At 39.5% G+C, this 22,654-nt stretch overlaps 1 protein-coding gene across 2 annotated transcripts in view; it reads right to left on the bottom strand.

Moving 5' to 3' along the window:
* Positions 1 to 356: 356 nt before the first annotated feature.
* The window catches only part of TMEM163 (transmembrane protein 163), a 103,715-nt gene continuing 81,417 nt past the window's right edge, over positions 357 to 22,654 (bottom strand). For both annotated transcript variants that reach the window (XM_049826483.1, XM_049826386.1), the window contains 4 exons: positions 21,683 to 21,779; positions 6,902 to 7,013; positions 2,223 to 2,364; positions 357 to 774 (listed from right to left, as the gene is read on the bottom strand). In XM_049826483.1, coding sequence (XP_049682440.1) covers positions 714 to 774; positions 2,223 to 2,364; positions 6,902 to 7,013; positions 21,683 to 21,779 — 412 coding nt within the window. In that variant the 3' untranslated portion in view covers positions 357 to 713. The remainder of the gene's footprint in view (positions 775 to 2,222; positions 2,365 to 6,901; positions 7,014 to 21,682; positions 21,780 to 22,654) is intronic.

Consider the following 22,654-nt stretch of genomic DNA (forward strand, 5'->3'; position numbering starts at 1 on the left):
CGACTTTTTGGCTTTGGTCTGTACAGTAATACTGTGTGTGCTTGTTTGGTCCATGCAAAGCTATGAACAGTGTCTCGTTAAGAAAAAACGGAATTTATGTTGAAGAGGTATAGTTTCAGTTAATTTAGGATTAAAATGAAGTATCTCTCTGAGCACAGAATGGTTTGTACCTGCTCTTTCTGTGCATCTGTTTGAATGGTGGGGGAGGAAGTAGCTACTTAAGTGTTTTAAGCAACACAAGCTCTTGGTGTCCAGGCTCTACATAGGATACTCTGTTAGCCGAAGAGGTTAGTAAGGATTGTACTTCTGTTACAGCATGTGTTTGGGAAAGTACAGGCCGGGGGGAGGGAGGGCGGAAAACATGATCTGAAACTGGCACTTCTTTACCCACAGGCTTATCACACCATTAAGAACACTTTCACTCTGGAATATACAACATGACAGCTGGGTTAAAACTGCAAACCGCATGTTTTCTATTGTCACAGGAATCAATAGCATACTTGAAAAAAAAAAAAAAAATGCTGCTGTTTTGCTGAATTGCAAGCAGTGTGCACATATGCCAGTTTTACAGAGAGATTTCCCATTAAAACAAACGTCAACAAAAACAGACCACGGGAAACAAACTGCATATTTAGTAAAATACCATTGGCACCACTTGCCAAAATGTACGATGCTGTAGTTTTACAGTCCTGACACAGAAGAGGGTGTGATCTTCACTCAAACATTTCATAATGGCGCGTTTGCCTTACACGGGGTATCATATCAATAAGCAACCTGCAGAGGAAAGCACAGGAGTGTTGATGCAGAGACAGAGGAAAGCCCTGGAACGGGGGTGTTCTGTTTACTTATATTAACTTATTTTATGAATTAGAAAGAACTCAGAGCTAGTAACAGCCTTATCTTGCTTTCTCCTGATCAGGATTAATTCTGCCCCACAATTAATTCTGCCCAAAAGGGAGTGTAAAACAAACTGCGTGGAGAGGGGCTGTCCTTTAGGAAGCTGGGATGCAGGGCTGCACTAAGAAATGGAAATACAGAGCAGCAGTCATTTTTGGCTGGAGATCCCATGGAGGGATTAGTGGGAAAGGGACTGTTGTAGCAACCTGTTTCACACCAGGCTGCTGGAAGAAGGTATCTAACAGTAGAGGAGAATAGCAGTAGTTTCACAAACTGTGAAATTGGATAGTTGCCAAAACAGAATTTAGTTTTATCCTTCATTAGCCTTCATTGTGTCTTGGTGACACAATGGCTGAGCGCGCTGTCGAGGGGACTGAGGGCATGTATGTATCATGAGTTTCAGTGGCTGTACAAAATGTTCCTAATGCTGTTTGGTATGTTTAAATAAATACTTTTATATAGATTTGCCTCTACAGTTTTCCAGAACAGTTAGTTTTACAATGGAAATAGTAATTATAGTGATTTTTCCAAGAATGGTATTCCCCATTAAAATGGTAATTTAACTTTCCAAGTTTAAAAAAACAAACACACAGCTTCCAGATGACGGCTTACTGCAGCCTGGCCAAGGTCTGCTTCTTAACAGGCGTGATTCCAATTCACTAAGATGCTACATCTCCCCCTTCCTCTTATGGCAGAAAGGGGGATAAAACAGAAAATGCTTAGCTAGATTCCATGCAGCCAAGGGAGACTGTGGCAGCCATAAAGCGTGTGGCAGAGTTTCATTTGATTTTATTCTATTTCTGGTGTCGTGAATCAAGAAAGCATCTTAAAATTCAATAGAAACAACATTTGAAACATGACTGGCTAACCTTCAGTTCAGAAGTTGCTATAGGGTAGGGCTAGGAAGGGAATCACTAGCAAGATCATTCTTTAAACTTGGGCACCTTACCTTTAACTTGGACTTTCTCTGGAAAAAAACAGTGCTTAGAAATGTGCCATAAAAGCAACAGGGACTGATTTTATCCAAGATTTGTGGTTATTTTTCAAATGTTTCAAACCTTCTATTTCCAAATTCAGGAATACAAAAGTCTTCTAAAATTATTCCAATTTCTTCTTAAGTCCTGGCTTCTTTCCAACTGATGTGAGACACACAATCTTTTATCCCTTTCCACACACTCTACTTCAGTATTAGTGGCTAGCCTAATAAATTCCAGTGACTGATTTTACTGGAGTTATATAAGCCTTTAAGAGCTATGGCTTATTACATTAAACAGACAGCCCATCTGCTATACATACTGAAATACCTGCTAGCAGGAGATACTCACTTGATTCCATAGGCAAATATTGTAAGTCCAATTAAAACTCCTATACTGCCATCCAGATACCAGACAGAAGAATTGTGTTTAAAAACTTCTGCACTAAGAAGGATGGAAAATCCCATTATTCCACCTACAAGAGAGTTGAAACCTAGAAATGGGGGGTGGGGGGGAAAGAGGAAGAAAGCAAATTTCTTGAGATTTGGTTAACTGTCTTGCCTAAGCAGCAGTAATCTGTAGGGAGAGAAGACATTGTTATATCAATACCACCAGAGAGGCGCACAGACCCTTGTGAGACGTTACACAGTAGCACCTATGGGCTACTGCACTGCATTAAGGAGGAGGCAGGGCGATTTGTTCAGACAGTTAGCCAGAGGTCTTTGCCACGCTTCTCTTCAACAAATCAAAGACAGACCATTTGGTGTCTGACCAGTGCATTGCAAGACCTCTGTCAGTTGTCATGTCCGAGATAAATAACTTTACATTCATTTTGCTGTACTATCATCTTGATTTGGTCAGTCCTGAGTTTTTCATTCTCTGTTTTGTTCCAAATTCCAATTCTAGCTGCTGTTTATTTGATGGGGCTTTCACCTCTTGATGCTCATTTTCCAAACAGCAATATTCCTTCAAAATACTGGACCTGCTCCACATTGACTCCGACAGTCAAGCACTTAGCTCTCTTGTAGCGTATCGTCATGAATGAAGTATCTCTGAGCTGTAAAATAGTGGCTGGCTGGCTGCAGCCCTGAGTATGACTGCTGTAGCCCAGTTATCTTCCAAAGAACCTCTTCATAATATATGTAGCATTGCTGCATGTACAAATGTCCCCAGTTAGAACTTCAAAGGCCACTTTGTAAGGTACCCAAAAGGCTCTCACTTTCTCTCAAAAGGAGCAAACTGGAGTCCAGTATACGTGAGGAGCTCATGAAAAGGAAAATGGTTTTGGACAGCAATGTATCAAAGACCTTCTCTTAAAGATTTTGACCCCATCCTATATATTTATTTACATGTATTTGGCACTATAGCTTAGAGCTACATACACTGCTGAATGCATTAGGGAAGACATACAGGATAATCCTAGGAGTATTCTCCATTTATGCCTTATATCACAGGAGCTTCCTATCTATTATTCACAATTTTTATGAACATCCTTTTAGAGTCCTCTTTCTTTTTTAAACCCTTTCTCTTTGCCTCTGTGATTGTCCTTTCAAAATTCTCCTAGAGCTTTTGGAATAATTAATCCCATTTTGCCTTCAGCTCTTGTTTGATTGGTTATTGCTTTGGGGTTCTTTAAGTCATTCCTTGTGTTCATTTTTTTCCCCCCAAATTCCTTTTTCTGATTTTTTTTTTCCTCAATAACCCAAAAGACATCACTGTTGTTCTACCAAGAAAAAAAAAAAAGAAAAAAAGTCACTGATAATGCATTCATTTTGTGGATACATATAATACTTAACCTAGTTAACCAATGAAAAATTGAACTTGAAATACTCTATATTGCCTGGTGAGTCAACTCCAGTCAGCTGCTGCTTACAGTACTTAGCCAGTTTTTTTCCAATTCCACACGACTGCCAACAACGACATAACATGACACTTATTCCTGAATGCCTCCTTTGATCCAGGCCTCTCGCAGCCACTCCTCACCTAAATCACGTTAAGTCTTTCTGAAAAATGTAGCTTAAAATTGACCTTTCCTAGGTATCCAGCTGAAATACTTGTATAAACCATCAATATTTTGATTAAGATTCACCAGATCCCTATCAGTAGGTACTTAAATGCAAAGGAAACCCCAGCACGGAAAAGCACGTGTTACTTAGCAAGTCTGTGGCAGAACGGGGCATATAAAGGTTTCAGGCCTCCAGTCCTGCAAAGAAAAGGGGGTTGGGGATTTTTTGGACTGTGGCAGTGCATTCTACAATTGGTATCACAGGCGTTGCATGTAAATGCCTGATTATTGGATTAATTATACCAGCATAGCTGAACCAATATAGACATGATCACTCTGTCAACACTGTAGTCTAGAAGAATCCTGATCCTTTTTTAATTCCCAGGCAATAGAACTTATACTGCTAATACATGTCAATGAAGTGTAGCGTGTGTGTGTATAAAGAATATATAAAGAATATTAAGTATAAATTAACTGTAAATTTTAGAAAGTGTTACTTCCCCTGCTCCAGCTTAAGTCAGAATCCATCAGCATGATTTGCAAAAGGCAGGAATAATACATTTTATTGCCATTATTGGCTGATGGTTCCAAATGATCTAAAAGCTACTTACAAAGGAAACTTTTCTCTTCCTGACTGTCATTCAGTCAAACCTTTCTTTGCTGGTGTGGCAGGAAATCATGTAATGGCTGCAGGTTTTAATCCAGATACCAAGTTCTGTGCGTAAGGCTAGCACAGGAAAAAACAGGTGGCTAATTCTGGGAGGGAAACAGGTCTTTAAAACCTACAGGAAGGTTGGCTGACATCATCCAACTGTTACATCTCTGCATTTGTTCTCTGAGAGGTTACAAAATTCGAGACAGGAAATGGCTGGTTCTAATATCCAAAAGTCCATGAGCTTTTGCTACAAACAAATTGTACAAATAATGTTTTGCCTCATTAGGGTTCATACATTTAGGCTATAAAGAGATATTATTGTCAAGCCCTACTGTAAAACAAAATTATTCTTCAAAAAAATAGTTAATAGAGGTTGACATCTATGAGAGAGAACTTGCTGTTTTGAAAATAAACCTCTTTTTCAGGAAGAAAAATGTATGCTCTTGTTACTCAAAACAGTTTGTTGGTCTACAGCCAGTGATCACAGGAGGTAAATTAGCAGGAAACAGAAAACACTAAAAAAAGATATGCAAGGGAGTGCTAAATCTGTCTCAGCTGCTGAATCACATTGTCTCCTCCTGCTTGTTAATAAATCAAGTATATATATAAATATATCTTGTGAAAGAAGATATTTAACCACACATGGTAAGAGCAGCCTCCTACTTTTTCTAAAGTAGTTCAGAAGGGGGGAAAGGAGAGAGAAAAACCAGACCGAGGTAATTGTGTACTTTATTCCCTATTTTTTTTTAATCAAAGAATGAGCAATCTCCAGCTCAGAAGCAATATAATTAGCACGAGGATGTAATTATAGGGGAAGAGATTTCTGTGTCATACAGGAGACCAATTCAGAGCTATTCAGGAATTTTTCAGCTAATGTTTTGTTTGAAAAAACTGCTCTGTTTCAAAAACAAGCTACATTTTTTTAAAGGAAGGGTTAATCATTTGCCTGCCTAGACACAGTTCTGAAACAGTTGACAGGGCCCACTTACACTCTGACAGCGAAGGCAGTCAGACTCACTGGTCTGTAGTTCCCAGGATCCTTTCCAGAATCCTTTTTGCAGGTTGGAGATCTTTTTGTTTCAAAATGTTTAGGGTGGTAGAGTCCATAGTAAAGAATAAGATCACTGAACAGCATGGTCTGTTGGGAGAGAATCACAAATGCAGGGAGGCAGCAGCTTAGTTGTAACCCCCGCACTGCTGTTTTGAATACTTTTTTGCTTATTTTCTATTTAAAATATAAATACTCATGGAGCATTTATATAAGCAGGATGACATAAAATATAAATACTCATAATATGTGTTATCACACATCACCAAAAAAAAATTGAGTATGTTTAAATTACTTAAAATAAAGCAATTGTATGTATTTCTAGAGTAAGCTGAAAATTGGATTTCCTTAAAGGGAAATCTTCAGCAGAGTAAAATAATTTACGTACCCCAATCCATGAACCATTAAGACTCTACCGTGTATGTTTACAGAGTATTTCAAACTGTCCTGTGCTTGCAGATAAAAACTGGTAGAGATTCTCAGGGCACTGTGAAATCTCTGCCATGACTGTGGCCTCACTTGTTTGCAGAGTAGATCCCTGTGGCTTTCTGAAGATTCACAAGCTTGAGCCTTGTCAGTAAGAGGCATATCTGGACCTACTTTAAAACACGCCTTTAAACATATCTTTGAAACCAGCAATAGTCAGGCCCTACATGCCTGTGTCAACAGAATACTGGCAGTGAGGTCTTCTAAGGATATAGTGGACAAGAGTCACCTTGTGCGGAACTCCGGCAGGGCCAGAGGAGTGCGGGGCAGGAGGCAGTCAAAGGCTTTGTTTTACACATGCGATTCTCCCCCGGCTCTGCTGAGTGGCACGAAAAGCACTACAGTGGCAAATTAAGTCTACAGGGGGTATGTATGAATGATGGTTTTGATTCCTGCTCAAGGCAGGGAGGCATTTTCTGCAACAGACTTGCTTCATTTTAACCATGGGGATGGAATTGTTTACTGGGCATAGGCAGTAAGGATAGATGTGACTTAACCAAAGCTACATAAATTGGTGTCATAACCCTCCTCTGTAGTCTAACCTCTGACTAGTCCACACCTAATTTATTATGTGCTCTACCTCTAACTCTCCATTATTGCTTACTATCCATACATTAACTTTGACCTCCACCAGACATACCCATTTCAGCTGAGTTATCTATACAAAAGGCTGGTGGTACCACAGGCTGTTCTGGGTTTTTTCCCCGTTTCCCAGTGGCTGCCTTATTTCAATACTCTTTCACAGTTGCCCTCGTGTGGGGGTCACTTGTATCCTCTGTGTCTACAACATTCCCTGGAAGAGTCCATAAATGCAGCAGGATCAACTTCACACTCACCATCAGTTATCAGCGCTCTGCTTGTAAGGACCTTTCCCAGCATAAATTTGATTACTGCCAAGACAGTGCAAAGTATTCCACTTAAAACGGAGACGCTATACAGAAAGTCATCCTGAAAGAAAAGATGTCAGGCATTAGTATATCTTCTGGTCATGCCCCATATATTAAATGACAAATAGTACTAGTTATTGCGCAATTATTTGTGCCACTTAAGTATACAACCTGAGAAAAAGATTTCCTGAGTTATGACTTTCAAAACAGCTGGTGCTTATTTTGCTTATACTGCTGTCTGTAATTGCTTTTGCAAACATAATTAATGACAGTTCCAAGCAACAAATTTTGAACTGACCCAAACTCCTCAGAATCAACAGGTTACATACCTGCAGGGCTTACTGCAGACTGCCTACTAATCTAGTGTCTAATGCAATCAGTAATGAAGTCCCCACATGCAGAATAAAGGCTTGAGAGTAGAATCCCACTTACCAGACCTTTGTTGACTTTTGGTGTGAGAAATAACCATTTAATATTGTTTCTGATTCTGCACTTGCTTTGGTTTCGTTTGGTTTCCTTCTTCTAAGGTAAAGTCTGGTCCAAGCTACATCCGCAAGAGTTTTGATACTGATGTGCAAAGTCACGTTTAGCTCTTTCTTAGAAAACAGATTTTCCTTGGACTTTCATTTTGCAGCTACAGAAATATCCACATTTCTTAATTTGAATGTGTAACACAGGCTCCCTAGGCTCCCTCAACAGAAAGCTGCATGTTTATGTAAGGCAAATAAGAGTAACTAATTATTGTTTAACACACATTCTCTAAAAGGTCATCTGGAGGCACCTACCTCTTTCTGCTTACTATTTTGTGTTTGGCTGGCGTGGGAAGAAACACTTCTGGGCGCCAAAACACCCGCATTGCAATAAAGTGCCTAAAGGGAGTCCCTGTGCCTTCTCCCCAGAGGTACATCAGCCCATGGGCTATGCAGAAAAACCCAAGCGAGCTCTTAGCATGCTTGCCTGCCATCTAGCCACAGAAGTTTGAAATAGATCAAGTTACTACTCTTAGTAGAAGCTTTAACTTAAGCTGTTGCAACATAAGTACAAATAAAGGAAATAGCAAGAATTTTTTTTTTTTTTTTTTTTTTTAATCTGCAGGTCTAAGTGGGCCAGTGCCATTGGGTCAGTGCCTGTTACTGATTAAAACACTGGCAAAAATCCCTGTTGATAGTAAATATTGTCATGATGATTCATCATCAGCTCCATCCATTTTCATTATTTTAGCAGCAATTCAAAACCCAAAGAAATCAAAAAATGGTTTTGAAAGCTGCTTAGGAAGATACTGGGAATTAGATTACTGGTATAATGTACTTGCATCCCTAAATAAATCATTCAATATATTTTTATACAATTTTTTATGTCATATAATTTTTAACATCTACTTCATTCACTCTCAGTCATGAGCTCATTCTCTCTAGTCCTAGTATGATATTGAATATTAAGACAAAATGCACTGAGGGGAAGAGTATAAAATAGAAGCAGTGAGAACACAGAACTCAAGCACTGGGTAAAGGTAAGATAAAAAGGATTTGTAAAATTATTCTAACAAAACAACTAGAAAATACCCAGGCAGTTTTGGAGTGCTAGGGAAGGACTGGGCATATTTGCTTGCTGTCAGCCTAGCAAGGAAAGCTGGGAGCTTTCAGAAGATCTAAGAAATGATAACAAAGCTCCAAAAGTCTGGATAAGCTTTGCAAAAACCACTTGAAATTTGAGATCCTTGTCAAATTCATGCCTCCAAATTTTGTGCGTCTTTCTCAAAAATGTATATTTACCATGCCCAAAGACTTAATTTTCATAGCCTGACAAATTCGGATTGGTCTTGAGATTTTAATCTAATCTTTTCTTACATATTTTACCTAATATTTAATATACAACACGTGTAAGACTTCAGAATAATCTGAAGCAGAATGATATGCTCCATCAACCTAGTCATGTCTACCCCAACCTGCCGAGTTAGCAGCCAGAGTGCCATTCCCACTGTCCTACAGAAAGCGACCTTCCATAGATGCATGAGTTTGGTTTTTACTTTAATCATTTGTAACTGTAAGCAAGGCAAGCAAACCTGCTTGTGATGCTCTCAAGAGCATGAAAGCCCCTCACTCACTAAATGGTGAGTGAGGAGCAGATGAGAAGAGCAGTGCAAAGGGGTGTGCAACCTTGACGGGCTCTCAGCCGTGCACCGGCCAGTGGCTAGCCCCAGCTTTCCACAGGCAACGGGTGTTGGGTGAGCGCTCAATGGAGTAATCGGCAGTTCAACACTGTGTTTCTCTTGCATCTCGCTTGCCAGTGCTCAATGACTACATGAGATCTCTTATTTCATCATCACCCACAGACTCTCCAAAAACTTTCTGATGGCTCCCAGGCATCCCTACCTCTTGTCTTCGTCTTCCTCCTCAGCAAAGCACAAGCTTTCGTCATTAGCACAGAACTGAACATTGTAGACCCAGTGGAGGTGACAGCATAAATTACTTTTCTATCAAAAGCTATGTTACTGTCAGCCTTGGGCTGACAAAATTCAGTTTTCCTACACCGATGAAATTCCTGGGGATGGAGCTGCAAACAATTACAAATTCACAGTTTGGAAAAAACTACGAATCCCAATACAAGAGAATTTGAAAATTATTGATACAGATGTTTAAAGTCCAATTATTAATTCAGAATCTTGAAAATGTTATGCCTTATTACTTGTGTTGTTATAGTGCAAGGTTTCATCCTCTGCATGGCACACGACTTTGAGCTGGTTTGGTTTTTTCTCGCCATAGCATGTACCATAGATTTTGGGGCTGATTTCAGGTTTTCTCCCTGCACGTGCCACTAAACTCACATTATGTGGAAATGCATCTTGACATTTGTTCCAGCTGTAAAGTTGTGATCAAAATTAGTCGAGCCGCTTTACTGGAATCCAAGAATGACTTCAATGTGATTCAGATTTCTGAATCAACTCATAAAGTGAATTAATCAACAGGCTTTTTATAGGCGATTCAGGAACTAGAAATTCTTCATATGTTTGGTGTTTTTCTTCATAGAATCACAGAAGACAAACTCATTTTGTTTCTAATAGTAATCCAGTAACCACTGATGATGCAGAAGGCCTGAGAAATCAAAGCTCCTTTGTTATCACAGTGGACACTTGAAAGGAAAAAAATAAAAATCCCTGCTCTTAATGCAAATGCCTCAGCAGTTTCTTGCTTTAGACTGTGCCAAACAGATTTTCAGAATACGATACTCCTTTTTTTTAATCTCTAAACCCCTAAATCTAAATAATATCTAAAATCACCATCTCCAGTTGTCTGCAGCTTTTCGCAACAGCCACGGGGAGGCGGCAGATACCTCAGTAACTGAGCGCACGGATGCATGCAGACAAACCCAAAGAGAATGAAAATCTTTTAAAAATTCACTTTCCTCAGTACTTTGCTATGCTTTCTGAATGTCCAGGCAACCAAGAGCTGGAAGAAGAGTGAGGCTACTTGCTACTAAGAGGAAGGTTTTGCAGCTGTAAGAGATGAGCCCAAAATCCGTGGCAAAGCCCAGCAGCGTGGACAGCCCCGGCGCCGCGTTGCCTGAGCAGGTGAAGCGGTAACAGGAGAGAAACGGCTCGAAACGCTGCCTTGGCCCTACTTTGCTCCAAGGATCAGAAGCTGGAACCAGTTTAGGGCAGCGGCTGGCTGCACTGGTGACCTACGAGTCAGGATGCCATGGTAGGTAGCGCCTGCTAAGAGGGACTCAACAAATTACCTGAGGGAGAGCTGCTGTGGGCTAAAGCACCTGCGCTGGAGCGGGGGCCTCCGGCCGACGACGGGACACACGACTGACACATGCACTTTGCTGCAGTGCTACGGGCTCCGAAGAGTTAAACACGTCATACTGTGGCTGTGAAATGATTCCCATTAAACTAACTCATCCTTTGGAGAAATGAAGAAAAGAGAAGCCGTAATGGAGATCTAAATTAATAAAATAAGCCTGGCCATCTGGCACCATCTCCCTCCGGATCTTCCCGCAGTCCTGCCCTCTCTGTACCCCTTGCCTTCCCATCTGACAGTCATTAAGAGCACGAAGCACATCTAGCCAGGCTCGCTCTACACATCCTTGGTGTGATTTTAATTAAAGCAGCAGCAAATTGTGACAGATGATAAAAATTTAAATTCTGATCATTTCCATATGATAAGACCTTCTCAGCATGGTAAATAACGCTCTTTCCTTTTCCATTTCTTTTCATCACTTTGCCTCATTATACTACACTGTACACGAGACCTCTATTACAGGACACATATATCTTATTAGATGGCTTCGTGTATAAAACAGCACTGTACGTAAAGCAAGGTGCCCATCCTGGACTGCAATCTCATTACACAGCACTCTAATAGCTACAACAACCCTACTTAAGATTTATTTTGTGCAAGATTTTATGCTGTGACAGTTTCCCAAAAGAAAGCTTTCCTAGGATGCTCTTTTTTCAGTCCTAGGAAAGGAATAATAGAAGTCGGCATGTAGCTTTCCTCCACTTTATCAAAACGCATTGTCCCCATCGGTCGAGCCCAGAAGAGGGATCTTCAAAAATGTGACAACAGTTCTGCCCCTGCTTTCAAGGATTTCAGCAAAAGCAGCAGTAATCTTATGGCTTCAGGAAAATTTGTTGATGATGATGTTGTGACTTTGATCTCTTTCTGAAGCTATTGTAGAAACTAAAAAAAAGCCACAGGGGACGCTTCAGTGCTTGGCTTATTAGGTGGAGATATTTTAACCCAATTCCCAGCCTAGTAACTAAATTTCAGCTGATTTGTGTTCCGAATTTTTTCCTAGAATGCATCTCACTAATTCTGACCCTAAAACTTTGCCCTGATTCCATATATTGTTTCTACCAACTCCCTTCCACCCCCTCTCCTTTAATTACAGTCCTTTCACTTCCACTTCTGGGAGGTAAAAATGTTCTCATTTCACCTGACGTGTACAGCATTGAGTAAAAAGGTAAGTGTTGAGTAAAAAGGAGGAAGAAGGCATGTTCAGTGTTCCTCCCTAGTGGTCACAACACATATAATGTTATGAATAAAATCTATGTACGCTCCTCCTCTCCGGCTCTCCTTGGTAGTTCATTCCAGTGTGACCTCAGAACAAGCTGCTTCTCCTGCCCCCCAACAGCTGCAGGTTTCTTTCCACTCTTCTGCCCTCTTAGCTTCCTCTGTGAAACGGCCAAAGGCTGAACCACCTCCCCACTCCCAGAGGAGCCAGGAATTACCAGAACCCCATTTTTCGTGCCACTTTTCCCCTTCCTGGTGAAGCCGGTGTCTCAAGGTGTTGCACTTCTCTGCTGAGCCTTGTTCATCTTGGCTGAGGAGGTAGGGACATGTTTCTGGAACACTACAGATGCTGCTGGCAGAAGCGATGTCATGGCTAGCCCAAACTGAGCTGACTGTGTTATTAAATATTAATTTTGCCCATCTCTGCAACTCACCATCTGTCTCACAGGTCCTGACAATGACCCTTCTTCAGTCCAGGTGACTGGTCACCATCCTCCCCAGTGCCTGCCAGGTTCTGCTACCACCCTGCTCCCCATCCCCACCTCCACACACTTTCCACTGCCTCCCGCTCCTCCAGGTCCCTCGGCAGCTCTCACATCACCTGGGCCCACTGGCTGTCAGGTCACTAAAAGCCAGTCTTATGCAGCATGTTACTTAACCAAAAAGGACTGGTTTCCCCCCTCTCCTCCTGAAGGATTCTTTTTATATAGATAATAATGGAGATTTTTCTAATACAAACACTTTAAAAAAAAAAGTCCATGTCTCTATCACGCTTTCTCCGAAGTAATAAATAGTTTATGTAATCAGTCTAGAGGGAGCTTCTGGGAAGCCAGAGGGTCTCTCTCCCCAGCTAACTTCAAAAGGGACAAGAGTTTTAATTGCACTTCACTGTCAGAAAACAAACCGACAGCCCAGTGTCTGACTCACGTAGGAGACAGTCTCTTCACATGGAGATATAAAGATCTATTATTAGTACAAAAAAAATAAAAAAATAAAAAATCTTATGAATGTTTAAACTTGTATCTTTGGTGCTGAAGTGCTGTGACAAAGCAAATCCACAGCGCAGAACACTTCTTCAAGAAACAGATAACAAAGACAGGGTGTGCTGAATGCCACGGCAGCGGCACCGGGGCCCAAGAGCCGAGGGGCTATGAACTCAGAGAACTTATCTTAGGTGTCCTTAGGACTCCTGCAAAGGGTCTGCTTGAAACTCTGAAATCACTCGTGCTTCCTATTTTCCCAGAATTCATCTACATTGTTTTAGTATCAAACAGCTATAAAACATAATTTGAAATGGTATTTATCCACCCTCAGAAGTGTCTCTCTAGGGAGACTGCCATTTCTCCAATTAGTAGGGGATTGAGACCAGCGATACATTTCACAAAACCTACCAAGTGCCTAGCAGCCACTTGCCAACTTTCATTTCTTATCACTTTGTGGTAAAGTCTGAAAACAAGACTTGCCACCAATCTCCTGAACACAGAGGGATGTGTAGTTGATATGTTTTTCCTAACCCTGGCTTACTACCTAGTTGAAGTATCCACAACATTCTCACCAATCTTTAAGAAGCATGTGTATTCTAGGGTTAAATGAATTATTTAAGGCCAAACACCAAACCACCAAACCATACATAATAGGTAACAATTATAAAACAGGATTCTAATGTATAATTAATGTATACAGTACTTTGATTTGAAATGGTAAGCAATAAATTATGTATCTATGAGAGATTAGAAATGTATAGGGAAGCATCTATAAGGACATATATTATGTGTATATAATCACAAGTACCATTTGCTATATTACTATTGACCTATAATTCAACTGTTGACATTATTAAATATATTTATGATTTATTTATTATAAGCGATTAAATCAGTAAATAAATTAGAACTCAAAGCTACACTGTACCACCCCTAGCTTCCCATTTCAACTTTAATCAACAGTGTATGACAGAATTACACACGGCCTAATCTTTCAAGTGATTTCATTTATAAAAGCATTGGAGGCGCCACATCAGATGTGCTGCACATCTTTTGTACACAAACTGATTACATGTTTCCGTCTTTGTTCTGCAGAAAATGTCAGAAATATGGCATGATGCTTGCTTACTCTTGCAAAAAAGTGTCCTTTGCCATACTAATGAGGACAAATGCCAAACTGCATTGACATTACATGTGTTATACTATTACCTAGGGAAATGCAAGCAGTAACTGAATAGTAGATGGATATTGATTTACAACCCCAGGTGAAATTAAAACAGTCATTCTCAGTGTGGCTGGGTCAGGCTTTTTTAGCCTTCTTTAATAAACAAGAAAAGGTTTGCAAATTCTTTGTGGCAACAGTCAAAATAAAATACACCATGTACACTTAAATTATATTTATACTGTCCAAGAATATATAGTAATTGACATGAAGAAGCTAAAGGGGCAAATGAAAAAGATTATTTATCAGGGAGATGGCAAGCATTAACACTAGGAAATGCAAAAGCAAAACAATGCTCAAGACCTATGCTTGATTTGAGTTTTAAACTCCCTTCTCAATATATTAACAAAATGTAAAAAAATAACTAAAATTTACACAGAAATATAAGCATGACATCATCAACAATATACAATATCATTATTCCTCCTTTTTTGTAGCAAAATGTGTGCATACCAAATCCTCAGAGTCAGTACTGGCTGTGGATATAGCTCTCTGAAACATCAATAAAGGAATGGTAATTCCTTTTCCTTGTGGGAATTATCTTATTATGGCTAACATTAGTTGGAGAACAAATGCTGTGAGTAACAATAGGGGAAATATTCTAAATCTGATAGCTAGGGGAAAAAAAAAACCCTATTGTAAATCAATTCTGAGCCAACAAGAAATGATTCTATTTTACGTTCAAGACGCAACATTGTAGAAAAGAAAACCTTAAATTACATGATCTGAGAAATATTCAGTTAAAATTAAGTGGAAGGGTAAACAGAATGAAGGTTTTATATTCCAAATGCCAAATACTGATTAGCTTTGTAAGTCAGGTGTATCGAACAACAGCTAAAATTTTCAGAAATCTTAATTCCAAACACCCCAGAAAGAGCAGCAGCCAGCCTACTTTTTCTAACACTTCCAGCAAGTGCATTACAAAGAAAAGACAGGGGGCGGGGAGGAGAAAGATCTGATCAGTGAAAAATATTTCCTTGGGCGTCAACGATATGAAAATGAAGTAACTGTGACATGTCATGCTGAAGCAGACCCTCAAAGAGTAAAGATTCACAGCTATATAAAAAACAGAAGAACACAGAAAGAAGTGGAATTTGTAGCTGTAAGGTTCCCACACGTTAATGGCACACCTCTCTTTCCTGGAAAAAAGTTTGTTTTCTTTGGATTCTGTGATCTTTCCATACGTTTTAAAGTTTTCCAGGTGTACAATAGCATGTCCACAGCTACTTCTCACTGCAAACACATGTATAGTGTTTGGCCAGATCCACTGTACAGCACATGCATAAAACGTCTAAGACAGCATCACTTAAAAATTCTGGGGAGGGCTGGAGGCACTGTATGGGCTCTATATAGCACATGCACACCTACTTTTTAGAGGAAGTTTTACCCAAATATCTAAGCATCCTAGCTATATGATAAAAATAGGAGACAAACAGTAAGATTTCCTTCAAATCCAACATGTTCCAAGACAAGTGGGAAATGTCATCACATCTCTAAATTCATAAAATAAGAAAGCTTTAATTAAAAATATTTTCAGGCAAATGAGAATGGAGTCACAGCCTGATAAAGAAGGCGACTTGCATGTATGTGTTGATGCAAGCAGAAACTGCGTCTGCATGCACACCCCCAAACAAATTTGCTTCCAAAGGAAAATGAAGCGCCTCTGCAAATTCAAGGTAAGGTTACATGACAGACAGATGCTCTCTGGAAGGGACATGAAAGCTTTATTCTCATCATTTACTCCTCTGTCCAAAAATCAGAGACCCATAATACATTTTCTGATGCTCACTAAAAGTAACGTCCAAAGCTTCAAAAATGTGAGAGAAAAAATCCATTACACTTCTCACTATATATATTCAATATTGGCAGTTTCCAGACTTTTTGGACAAATATATCCCTTCAAGTTGCAATATTTCTGCTACATGTACCTTATCAATCAACCCTGTAATTCATGTAATTCATGACTTCATGAATTAATACATTTAAAAACACAATACGCAATACAATTCTATGGATTAGTTGTTGGAAAACACTGCTCTACACTGCAAATATTGAAAACACTAGCACAAGGGATTGTATTTTGAACCCTGAGGATTAATATAAATCTCAATTACTTGAAAAGAAACTTTTCCCCATGATAGTAAGAAGTGTATAATTAATACAAATACAGAATTGTATAGTAAGTGTATAATTAATTTACTGGCCAACCCTCTTGACACAGAATGTCATTTTTCAGGGCAGACTTCTTTTTAATTATAATATAAATATAAAGTACTGTGCACAGGGAAAACCCTAAGTTTACCTAATTGTGACAGTTTCTGAACTTGCTGTTAACTGCAGGAGGTGGAATCTACAGTTAAAGATCTGTAAAAGTATCAATTCAGTGCTCAATAGCAATTTGCAAAAAAGAACATATTGTATAAATCCCTGGCGACCTCTATGCCTTGAATCTTGTGGGCTCTGCAGGCTTCCTCATCTAAAAGTGGAGAAAAAAACTAAGAGGAAAGGTACAAAGAAAGTCAGCGATGACCAAAGATGGGCCTTTAGCCCGACCCAGTACATCCACAGTTGCTGCTGCATATAGAACACACACACACACTACCAGGAATCAAAATTCCAGATAAACATTTATCATTAAACTTATCCGTATTTTAAACCAATTAATCTACCCAGTCATTCATATCCTGTGTTATAGGCCATTTCAAATTAACTACAGTCCTTGGCATATCAAGCAAGGGAACCAAAAGGAGAAATACACCATTTCCGTTTCCCCCAAGGTTTTGTAGCATTCAAAATAATTACAAAAAACATTCCCTGTGCTGAAAGCATGTATAGTGACATACACTACCTATTATTTATTTTTACTTAACACAGAGAAAGAGGTAAACCAAACAAAAAGCAGAAAAGAAAGGCAGAAGCAGTACTAAGAAATGCAGAAAATCAGGAGCTCTAATTGTCCTCTCTTCTATGCCAGTGCAGATCAGGAGTGCTGTCATTCACGTTGTTTCAACAAAATTACATTCAGCACGGAATAAAAGAGAATTCAAATAGATGAATGAAAAATGCCTGACTGAGTTAAACTGAGGTCCTGTCCTGTAAATGAAGTAGCTCCTCTCTGCAGTCTAACAAGAAACTGTGGACATTTAAGCCCCTTACAGGATGGGGTAGACGAGCTGGAAATGCCATTAACGTGTAAACCTGTCGTTCTCCTTTTGGTTCTCTGAATCCTGGTGAGGATCATCAGACCTGCAGCTGAAATCATCATATGAAATGACAACAATATTGAAGACTCCTCTTTCTAAATGTCCACGTAAGTAAAAGAAAATTTGTGTTCAACACATTTGAAAAAGCACTTTAAATGATTTCTTAGTCATGTGAATTTTATATCCTTTCTCATTGGTACTATTTTCATGAAAGCAACTCTTCTGAGATCCACTTCAAGGACATCAGAATCTCTGTATTAAAGATCTCATAAATTCTTTCCAAGGAAGTATCTTTCTTCCTACATGCATATTAAGAACTGAGAAATACATAACTGATATATCTTATATGCAACAAGAAATGCAATGAACTTTGTATAATTGATCCAGAATTATTCAGAAGTGACCGACTATGCTTTTAGGATTGTAATCATAGCACCTTACAATGAGCAAGCAGATACTTAACTGCTTTATGTGTTTCATTTCTTAAATTAAACTTGTCCATATCATACTATTTTCTCCAAAACTTACACAAATAAAAATGAACTCAGAGAATTATAACTGCTCCCAATTTTCAACTCTGACAAAGTTACTGAAGTTTACTACAAATTAAGGTGTAAAAAGAGACTTTGTAGTTCTGACAATGAGGCAGTCAGTCACGTTGCTCTGCACTAAATTACATTAATCTTGAATCCTCCACGAACAGTAGAGCAATGTGTTCCAAATCATTTCTTTCTTCCAGACTGACAACACTAGCTTTGTGTTCAGTATCTGAACACCAAGAGCAACATTTTCCAGTTGGGTTTTAGCTACATTATCTCCCCTATAATTGAAGTCACACATCTAAAATTTCACAAGACGCTTTGAAAAGTACCCACATCTTCAATGACCTTTGCTTCAAGAAAGACTAATAAAAACATAAAGGGTACAAAAAAAATCATGCGACTATGACTCACATGTTAAACTTATGTTGAAGCATATGTCCTCTTAATCTAGTGCAGAGCTCTTCACCCTAGTTTTATACCAGCTTGGGACACCAGTGGAGTTACACTAGCTGTCCTTGGTCTTAATGTTCTGTTCTTGCTCACACCATGAGGATACTTCTCTGGCATCAGAATAGTACATTAATATGAAATCCCGCAATACAGAAATCACCATCAGAAAATATTTCAGGTCACTATTTTGATGCAGAACTGGTTACTTGACTGCTATGCAAAAAGCCACTAGCAGAAAACACTGTTCTATTATTTTTTCATATATGTCCATACATTACAGCTAAATTACATGATAAAATATTACAGAAATTAGCAATTAGTTCATTGGTGGTCCAAGAAGTAGAAGACAGCACCCTAGAGAAAAGAGTAGAGGCAGAAACTTCTCCCCCTTACTGATTTAATTTGAGCAGACTTCCACTCTGCTAAGACACTAATGATATCGCCTGGGCAGCTGCAGATTAGATGAGAACATACTCAATCAGCAAAGACCCAAACAACTTGGAAGAATGACCATTTCTGCTGAGACACAGAGCAACTAAAGGAGCATTACGCAAACAGAAAATCAGCATCAGATTCAGGCACAGCTAGAGCAACTGAAAAGGTTTCTATTAAACAACATCCGTTCCCCCCCAACTATTTTAGTACCTCCCTGGCCATGACTTGCAGCAGTAATGCTGTTCTCAGTCTCCCCATTTTTCAGTGTTATTTTTAGTTTACACAGAGATATTTCACCTGTCATGCAACCCTTCCTGAATCAGTTTCCCACAGTGAGATGTACTGAAAGACTTTGAAATGAGAATCCTTGCCATGTCATTTAAGAGACACTGAACAGAAGTAGCATCTTTTTTCATCCCTTGTTCTAACCTACTTTCCAGGCAGGATCACAAGGTATGAAAATACTTTACTTGCATGCATGTGGCTTTCACCCTGCCACTAGTCAGCCACAGCCCGTGCCCTGCCAGATAACATCTTTCAAACTGTTGACAGTACTTGAGGGCCTAAATGAGCAAGAACAGTCAGCCCGATGTCACAGGACAAAATTGTCTATTTATCCGGATACTGTGTCAAAGATAAGTAGTGTCCATCCTAACTTGTACCTACTTGACACAGTTCTAGCACATGCAAGTCTGAATCAAAGGTAGTCTGTGACAAAAGGCTTCTGTACAAATTATTCTTACAGGACACTTGAAATGTAATGGGATCTTCTCTTCGGGGATACCCTCCTGTATCTCTGATTTCATATTTTTTTTCCTGCTGTAAACACATTTCAAAATTGAGGATGTACAACATGTCTCCAAGTCATAAATAACTTTGATGCTGCAAATAGGAGACATTTCTGCCCATGTAAGAAACAGAGCCCTCACCTGTAGACAGTATCTGTAATGATAGAAGAGTGAGATACAGATGACACACCTTTTAAACTTTTGTTCCTACTGCTAGAATTAGGACATTTGCCCACAATGAATTAGACTATTAGTTCTATTAAACAACATCCATTCCCCCCCAACTATTTTAGTACCTCCCTGGCCATGACTTGCAGCAGTAATGCTGTTCTCAGTCTCCCCATTTTTCAGTGTTATTTTTAGTTTACAGAGAGATATTTCACCTGTCATGCAACCCATCCAAATTAATCTGATCTATGCTACCATAAATTCACCAAACTAGTGTTTTAATTATTATTGCAGCCTCCCTTCTTACTTTAGTTCTGCTTCACAGAGTCAAGACTATATATTTCACTCTCTCACTAATTAGTAGTCAAACTGCAGCCAGATGCACTGTTTGGGTACAGCCAAGTTAAGTGGTTGTCCTGTAGCTAGCCATCACTGTAGGGTCTCCCCTCACCCTTACCAGGATCTCCTTCAGCCTTACTGGCACAATGGCATGCATGCTCACTCCCTAACCCAGTTCTGTCAAAATGTTTTGGTTGAGTTTAAGAACCAACTACTAAAAGTGTTTAAGCTAACCTAGATCATTTTGACAGAACCAGGCTGGTGAACAACTACATGTGCTGTTATGCTGGCAGAGCTGAGGCAGCAGTAAATTATGAAGACTAGAAAAGAGGGAAAGTAAAACGCAGAGAACATGAATCACCTGTGGTCAAACTGTACCTGGCTGTAATTCACTAATGCATTAGTTCATGGCTTTTGCTATGCTACTCATCTTTGCCCAAATTTTGCTAAATTACTCAAAGGAAGTTTCTGTAGTTGCCCAGCTTCTTGGAAGTTTCCATGAGAGCATAGGACTCACTAGGTCATCTGCACTGCTAACAGTGGGTAACAAGTTGAAATTCCATTTTGGCTTTTTTTTCCAGCTCTGCCTCCATCTCCTGGTTCAAAGTGAGGAGTTTAGGTTTCTCTTTAGTGATGTGTTGAGAACGGTACTTGGCAGGGTGAAGCCCCAACGCGAAAGTCTGCACGCACTTACAAATAGACCAAACTTCATTAAGACTGAATACAAAAGGTCCAAATCGGGTTATATATACAATAACTGAACTGAAGCCTCATTTTGTTTGAGCACATTAGGAAGAATCTTCTGGGAGTGGAACCATTGCCAAATGGCTGTCCCAGTGAGTAGCTGGTTTGGATGAGTAGAGCTCAGGGAAGTTAATACCCAGTACTGAAAGGAAGCAAGCAGGACAGGACAGAGCAGAGCTGAGAGAAAGGCCGCTGGGGAGAGCTGCTCTATAAGCCAAGTAGGGGCTGGCTTTCATAACCAAAAGAAAGCAGAGAGCAGGAGAAAAGCCCTTTGTGATGCTCCATGGTGAGCCAGTCAAAAAACCAGCTCTTTCACCCAGCATGCTCCCCTCACCTGTTTCATTCCTGCTACTCGTACATGGCTCTGGAATTGGAGGCAAGAGCTGGAAAACAAAAAAATACAATCCCAAAATACATTTTTTCCACATTAAAAATAAAATACTGAAGCCATTGGAGTAGTAAACCGTGGAGGCATTCTCCTCATAAAATGCTACTACTTTCATTAAGCCTAGAGAGACCGCCTCTCTGTAAGTGAACTGCTACAGTCCTGTATAACAGCTTTAAGTGACTATGCCGAGAAAGATTTGGCCCATAAAGGTAACCATGGAGAAGAAGATATGGGGTCAAGCCTATAAAAACCCATAAAGACTAGACTCCCATCACATAAGGAGAAAATACTGCTTGAAGACTAGGACCAATACGTGCAGCTAGGCAGGAAATGCCCCTGCTACAGCTTTGCCAAGTTCAATGCGGCTTCTTGAAAGGAGACGCTGGCCTTTCTCAGTCTCACTGGCAGTGTAGTGAATAAAGAGAACATTTGAAAGAACATGAATCACCTTACCACTTCTGGAAGCACCTTCTTTGCAAGATCATGGATGGCTTTGATCACAATACATATAGATGACAGGAGGAATATGACACCCAAGATAACACAAGCTCTGGGAAAAAAAAGAGAAAAATTAAAAGAAATGTTAAGAGCGTATTTGGAGTTGTCAACTCCCCCACTGAAGGATAACACACAACAGAATATTAATAATAAAAAAATCTTAAAGAGCTAGAGACTTGAATTAAAGAAGACAATGAAAAGAAGTGTCCAGTTCTTCTCCAGTTCTTAAAACCTGGATTATATGTGAGAAGACAGGGCAGACCAGACGATGTTTCAGAGTGAGAGAGAAAGACATGTCTCTTCTGCTCCTGATGATTTATCTATCATCAAGTCCTCTAGAGGTCTGTTTCTCTTTGTTTGTTTTGCTAGGATCTCACATTAGAAATAATAAGGGAACTTCATTCTCTTTACCCAACCAGGACAGATGTTTGGTAAATCTGGTCAGTAGCGTAACAGAACCTGAAACATCTGTTTCATCCCCAAATGCCCAAGAAAAAAGATTTTAAGTGCAGATATAAAAAAAAATCAGCAGGTTAGGTGCATCACTTTGTAGGTTGTCCAAGGGTCTCTCAATACCTAAATAAGGATCAGAGACTCATCAAATTAGGTGTTGTGCAGAACCAGACTCTCTATTCACACTCTGCAGAGCTTACGATACAGTCTTATAAAAAGCAAACAAATGGGTTAATGAAGAGAAGGTAAAGTAACAGAGAATAATTAGCAAAAAATAATTAAGTTTTCCATAGGACACAGGCACAATGAGGCTTACAAAGCACATAATGCATACCCATACTGTAAAAAATAAAACTCTTGCTTTTGTTCAAACATACAGGCCGATACTACTCTGAGATCAAGTTCCTCTTGCCATGAAATACTACAGGATATGAGGCTTTGATTCCCTTTACACAAACAATAATAGCCAGCCTT

Source organism: Accipiter gentilis, chromosome 1, assembly GCF_929443795.1.
Source record: "Accipiter gentilis chromosome 1, bAccGen1.1, whole genome shotgun sequence".
Lineage (NCBI taxonomy): Eukaryota > Metazoa > Chordata > Aves > Accipitriformes > Accipitridae > Astur > Astur gentilis.